This window comes from Lepisosteus oculatus, chromosome 26 (genome assembly GCF_040954835.1).
Source record: "Lepisosteus oculatus isolate fLepOcu1 chromosome 26, fLepOcu1.hap2, whole genome shotgun sequence".
Taxonomy (NCBI): domain Eukaryota; kingdom Metazoa; phylum Chordata; class Actinopteri; order Semionotiformes; family Lepisosteidae; genus Lepisosteus; species Lepisosteus oculatus.
The window spans coordinates 5,783,283-5,789,994 of NC_090721.1; the positions used below are offsets into that span (position 1 = coordinate 5,783,283).

Genomic DNA, 6,712 nt, shown 5'->3' on the forward strand with positions numbered 1-6,712 from the left:
AGGATGGCTTTCAAAGTTTTTCAGCAAAACACCTGTTTTTTAAGGCAATTGCTTTAAGTGAACTTTAACAGCCGCTACTTGCTTTTCCACTATAAAAATAGCTGGTTTATTTTCATCTGTATTAATCCGCAAATTCATCCAAGATACCTCAAATCTTGGGGGAGGAGGCATGTCTCTTTAGTTTTTAGAAAGAAGTGGTGGGTTCACAGCTCACATTCTGTAAAAAAAATACTTTACCAGCCTTCATGCTTTGCAGCCGAATGGATGGATTTTAAGTTAAGTGCTCACATGGTTTGGATGCTTAGAGTAATGCTATTAAGCTGTTACGATGAAAAGGCCAGTGCTTTCATACATAATGTGCACACTGCAAAGACGCATATCCCTGGAATTGTAGTGTCCATACATTTTTGGAAATGAAAAAGAAGCAAGCCAATTATTTTATTACTGATGTGAAAGAGGCCTTCTCTGGATTTCAATAATGATGTGCATCTGACACACAACAGGCAGCATTGAAGATGGAGAACATCTCATCAGAAAGCCCAATAGGATCCCACCCAGAGACCCTAACACAATAACACAAGCAAGAAAGACACACCACTGCAAAATTAAATATTTAGGTGAGCTGTAGTTTTGTATTAACATGTTTATGAGTTAAGTAACAAAAAAGATGGTAACATGACTGAACCGTCTTGTAACAGTGATTGTGGACAAAGCAATTCATCAAGGACAATGGCAGGAGGCAGTGCTGTATTCCCCTCAACAGTATAAAATACAAATTAAAAACTATATACACAAATGGATGTCAGTATTACATCATTTGGATAATTTTAAATGTTACAGCTGCAGTTTAAACATATTTACTTGATTTCACAAACAATGACACGTTAAACTGAAAAATTGCCACTGATCATAGAGTTGTGCTATATTACCCCCACAGACTGACCTGTGTTTCTGAAGTATCCAAGAACTCCCTGTTTGGATGCCATGTCTTTGCTGAAAATAAAGGTTTTAAAAAATGCTGAACATCAAGTATATTCGTTGGACCTCTGAAGGTAAAAATGGGATGATGGACTTGAGAGTTATCCTTTAGACAAACTGTAAAAGTACTTAGTAAAGCATTTTAAGATCTAGCTCTGAGGCAGCTGAGATATATTCTTTGTATACTTCAGGTATACAGTCAGTAGCTGAATATCCAGTATAAATGTTCTCATATATATGGAAAGTACACTGAGAAACCTAACACATCACTGGATGCTTTCTTTTGCATAGCTAGCAATGCCCTTCGGATGATACCAGCTCGAATCTGGAATGCAAAGTTAAAGCAGGCAGTAGTGCATAGTTTTCAACACAGCAGATCGCCCTGTGAGTTTTCGAAGTACGAAACTCTTCCTCTGAGAGCAGGAGTCAAGATGAAACCCTTGCCATCCAAAGCCACCCATCCGCACTAAAAATATATATATATATATCTATCTATCTATTTTAACATACACAAACATTGATTAATACTAAAATAAAAGCACAATAATTACTGGAAATATGTATTATTTCCTTGACTGAACACTAACTTCCTAGGGTCAGTGATGCAGCGGGTTTACAACGGAAATTCCGGCTTTCTTCCCTCTCCGGTGGCAGCACCGTGATCTCCGGAGACTCCCTGCGGGAGGCTAAGACTGCACGAATGAAATGACCGAGCTGATGAAGTCAAGAGGCTTGTCCGCGTGGATCCAGTGGCTAGCGTCCGGTATGTACTGAATATCCGCATGGGGGAACAGGCGGTGGATTTCAGGGTAATCCTCAGAGCTGCACAAACGTGACCAAAGACATCAGAAACAACAGATGGGTTTCTATGTAAGGGCAGGAGGTTTCTTTCTAATACCTTTCAGTGTGATTGCCTGGAAAAGCAATACTCTGTAATTGTGCTGAAGGACGCCTACAGCAATCATGATTCATTTTTAGATTCACAATATACAGTACTTAAGCATTTGAAGTTCTGTTAACAGGTCTTTAAGAAACTATTTCACAATGTATTTAATCCAGGTTGTATGTTTAGCTAAACCACATTTTAGTTGAAAGATTGTAATTAAACACATACAGTTAGATCATAAAGTTACAAATAAGAAGAGGCCATTTAGCCCATCTGGCTAGTTTTGAAGTTAGTAGGTAACTGACCCAAGGGTCTATGACGAACTTTATCGAATGCCCTCCAAACATCATGTGCTTTGTGTAGTCACTAACGTTGCCTGTTCAAAGAGCTCTTACAAATTCTTTAGGCAAGACCTACCCGTTCTAAAGTCATGATAACTTTCCTGGGATATTATTTCCATATAGGTGATCCTCAGTTTAGTTCTTTATAATACTTTCTGCTACCTTACATTTAAAAATGTAAGAGTTTTACCTGATATAGGAAGAATTGGTTCCACCCAGGAAGAGCGTTGGGCCTTCGTAGGTTATGTTGAAATCAGGGAAGCTCAAAAGGTCATCCAAGTGCTCAGAGATGGCTTCCAGGTTCACCCTCCAAGAATACTGACCGTTCTGCTCCACAAGATTTGTTAAGAGAAACTGTCGAATGGAACGTTCCTATCAAGGGGGACACAAGTGGTAGTTAGGATCTGAACTGATCCTATTTAATCTTGGCAGCAGGGAGGTTGGGAAAAAAATGAAACGCATTAATATGCAATTTTCCTACCAATGCAATAAAATAAGATACAAAATAACACAACATCAAATTGAGATAAATACAGCAATAAGTACTTAAATGTTGACTATAAGCACATCATCCATAATACCAGGAGTGCACAGTTTAAACCCTGGAGGACTGCAGGTCTCTTATCTCCAGAAGCCAAAGGGCAGGGAAGAGGCTAACCCAGTCTGGCTAGTAACTAGATCATTAACATTAGGTACAAAACAGCTTTGAAAAAAACCTAGAAGCACTGTAGCCCTCTAGCACCACATCTGTGAAGCCCTACAGAATACCAACCTTCACATGTGCACGTAACTGGTCCTCAGCTAGCCTCCTGGCAGTGGACCTGGGGATGTTACTGTCTAGTTTGACAGCTTTCATGGCCTGGATGTAAGAGGGGAACATGGTGCGCACCGTTGTCTGTCTGGGGCTGATATCAATCACGACAAGTTGCTCCACCAGGGCCGGCTGTGAGAAACAGAGGAGTAGGGGTCACACCGGCAAATGGGCCTGTACTCAAGACAAGTCAATACAAGACAGAAACTAAAGGGAGGGCCACCCCAGAAACCCAGCAAAGACACTCCAGGGTTAAAGTGCACTAAAAAGCCCTAATCCGATCGACGCTGAAGTACTAACTGGATTTAAGTGGAGGCCTGCTCTATGTGCTTAGAAGAACACCAGAGTACACCAGCAAAACTAGGCCTAAACCGAACAAAACAAACCAGAAACTGCTAAGGCAGCAGTAACTGAACTTGCCGTTTTGTTAATAAATATCTCTACCACAGAGTAAGAGTTACAAACTAAAAGCTTCCTAATTGGACAGATTAGGAACCTCATACTTTGGCTCGACTGCCCTGCTCCTTATCTGAACAAGTCCTGACCTGCAAACATGGCCTACCTGCAGCAGAGCGGTCACCATTGCAACTTTCCCTCCCATGCTGTGGCCAATCAGAACACATTTCCCGATGTGGAGTTGGCTAAGGAGGTGCTGAAGGTCATTGGTCATAGCTTCGTAGGTCAGAACAGGACTGTGTGTGCTATTGCCATGGTTACGAGCATCCACAGTCAACACCTGACTGGACAAAGGAAAATTAGGACACTAACACACAAATAGTCGATAAACATTCTCAGCAGTGCATAGTCCCCTGTTTAGTTCAGACCAGCAACTCTAATAGGATATTTGTTAAAGCAAATGCACCTGTATTGGTGCACCACTTTTAAAAAGGTGCAGTATCATTTATGTACCGTTTTAATCGCTTAAGATGAGCAGAATTAAAAATAAAATCGAAGGGGGTGTTATCTGCAGGACAGAATGGAGAAATAATAAGTAAAACAGATTAAGATGCCGTGGTTATGCAAAGTGATTTTGTTACAAACGTAAAAATCCTTTCGCCAGCTGAAATGTGCCACGGAACCACGGAGCTGCAGGTCGGTGCTACCTTTCTCCCTGTCCGCTGCACAAGGGATTTGGCTATCGAGTGGAAATTGGTTTTGCTGCCAAACAAGCCGTGGAGAAACACCAGGGGGGCATCCGTCCCTTTTCCGTCAAACACGTCGTACGACAGGCTGACGGGGCTGGAAGACAGAAGGGAAAAACGCCCAGGTTACCGGCCGTTCACAATCGCGCGTTGCACACCAACACGCCTGAAGCGCATGTAAGCAGGTTACACCCTTAATCATATTAATGTCATCTGCCCAGATTCCTCAGCCCTGCAATTTTCCCTCTCCTTTGCAGCGGTGAAGGGACTAAGTCCAAAAAATGACAGCTGTCCCATAAATTCTAACCCCATCCCCTTTGAAATGAAATGTGGGTGTCGCTGGGGACCCCCGATAAAAACGCTCAAGTTCCAAGTAGGACGCTGTATTCTGGCGATTCTATGCTACAAAAAAAAACCAACAACCTTCCCACCAGATCCTGAAACTGTTATTGCAAATAATCCTCGGGCTGTAGGACTGTTTATTACTGCCTACTCTTGTTATTTTTATTCACTCCCGGCGACTCGGGCCTGGGCTATGCCAGAAACTGACAGGTGGGGCCTGGATGGCAAACGAGTTCAACGATTTCTGCCCTGCCACTCTATTTAAATACAACGATCTCGCAACCAACGCAAAGCAGATACTCATCCTGGCGCACGCATAACGTCAAGGTTACACATTATTTGTTATGAAATGATAACACGTTTTTAAAAGCTGTTCTAAAACAACAACAACAACAACAACAACGAGTAGTTCAATGTAAGGCAGCGTGTATTACATCAAGAATTATTCCATTACACTCGTTGCACAGACTTCAATTTTTATCAAACGCAATGGGTCGGTCAGGGTTCGCGAAACCCGCATCAGGAGTTCGCGATTGAAGGGCAATGGTAAATTTAATGCACCGCACTCCTTTGTTTCCAACCTCTCTCGTTTCTTCCAACACCAACAGGCGTTACCGAAAAAATATCTGCAATTCCTACGGGCACACCTGGCAGAACCAACGCTGGCGTTGGGCACACTGCTCCAGCGGGACGCGTCGGAGCACAACCCCCGAGACCCCAAAAGTACGGAACCGGCACAGAGACCCAGAGTCCGTCTGAGCAGCAGCCCCGCGGGGCAGATCCGACACAGGAGACTCATGCTGTCGCGGCGTCCTGCTCCACTATCCCCGCACCATACGTGTAGGCAAGAATCACAATCGGAGAAAATGCAGGAGTGCAAAATGACACATCCAGGAAAAAAAAAAATTAGACACGGGCACCACACAGAGGAAGTCGACCCACTCCAGCGCGCAGGCTGAACGTGGTGACGTTTCACGCTGGTGCACAAGTTTTCCAGGCATTTAAATAATAGGCGGCTGTTATGAAATGTACTGTACGCATTGTAGGAAATATGCTATTAAAAATAAGCGTTCTCTGTGTAATCAAGGCTTTACCTGACTCATAGTGTACCCCGAGTCTTCGATTAAAACCCGAACAAGCTCTGTACGAGACGTTTTATTTGACCCTACAGCACATTCATATTTTTTATTAAATAAAAATGAAATTGGTACAACACTGCCAGCAATGCATGCGATGGGTTTTTGGTTAATGTTTTAATAGTCAAGCTTTTATTTCAATTGTTGTGATTATTTTCTCGGTACAAAAGTACGAATATCTAACGGAAAATTGACATTGCAGACGTAGAATTGTTGCTTTCCTAAGGTTTAAAAACAGATTTTTTTCCCATTTCTTCTGTACAAATGCACCCGGTTGTTTGCTTATTTTAGAATAATCCGCCGAATCATAAATTTATCCGCGGGGGGGAAAAAAAAAGATTTCTTCCCGAGAATTAACTTTGTAGCAAAACTGAACTTGAACTTTGCAGACACGCCGGAAGAGGGCGACAGTTCAACACTGACATAGAGATTGGCTGGGCACAGTTCAGCGAACGTGATCTGTCTGCAAACCTGTGACGTGCAGGTTGACTGCTGCCTCTGCTGTTGCAATTCCATTTGATGCTATTCTGATTTCCCTCCTAACCTGATGAGTGCCCTGATCCGGAGGCTGAGCGTGTGCCCGTTCATTTTTAAAAGGTGTAAGTACGCTGCTATGCACATGGTGAACCCAGCGAAGTAGGAAGTGCTGTCCTCCTCCACATAATTTTGATTGAACACAGCCGAATTTAGGCCATTATTACAGCGCCTAACGACAGGATAGGAACCAACAAGTGACACACGTCAAACCTACTGTAGGAGAAGTAGAGGTGCCATTTTTTCTTTGCAGCGTTTGGAACCCAATAATCCTTCCAGCCATTTTCTACCTGCTTTATCCAGTATAGGGTCATTGGGGACACTGGAGTCTATCCAGGCAAGCAGCTGCTGGAAGATGGGATCCAGCCTGGACAGGAGCAGGGCCAGTCCTTCGCTGGACACGCACAGACACAGACACAGACATGCATTCACTCCCACTGAGGCACATTTACCCAGAAAGCAATTAACCTAGGGACCCAATAATCATAAATGTACTGTAAATATAGATATAGTGGTTTTCTAGGAAATGCGTCATACAGCTG

At 43.0% G+C, this 6,712-nt stretch overlaps 1 protein-coding gene across 1 annotated transcript; it reads right to left on the bottom strand.

Moving 5' to 3' along the window:
- Positions 1–605: 605 nt before the first annotated feature.
- abhd11 (abhydrolase domain containing 11) lies at positions 606–5,456 on the bottom strand. Its single transcript, XM_006641027.3, has 6 exons — positions 5,148–5,456; positions 4,120–4,255; positions 3,579–3,752; positions 2,978–3,148; positions 2,396–2,577; positions 606–1,800 (listed from the first exon to the last, which is right to left on the bottom strand). Exons 1-6 carry the CDS (start codon positions 5,297–5,299, stop codon positions 1,665–1,667), a joined length of 951 nt encoding a protein of 316 aa, XP_006641090.1. The 5' UTR covers positions 5,300–5,456; the 3' UTR covers positions 606–1,664.
- Positions 5,457–6,712: the final 1,256 nt, after the last annotated feature.

Coding starts and splice junctions, on each gene's coding strand:
- abhd11 (XM_006641027.3), bottom strand. CDS start 5,299: ATGAGTCTCCTGTGTCGGATCTGCCCCGCGGGGCTGCTGCTCAGACGG. Junction 3,753..4,119: donor TGCAGCGGACAGGGAGAAAG/GTAGCACCGACC, acceptor TTGTCCAGTCAG/GTGTTGACTGTGGATGCTCG. Junction 2,578..2,977: donor AGTTACGTGCACATGTGAAG/GTTGGTATTCTG, acceptor CCCCCTTGATAG/GAACGTTCCATTCGACAGTT.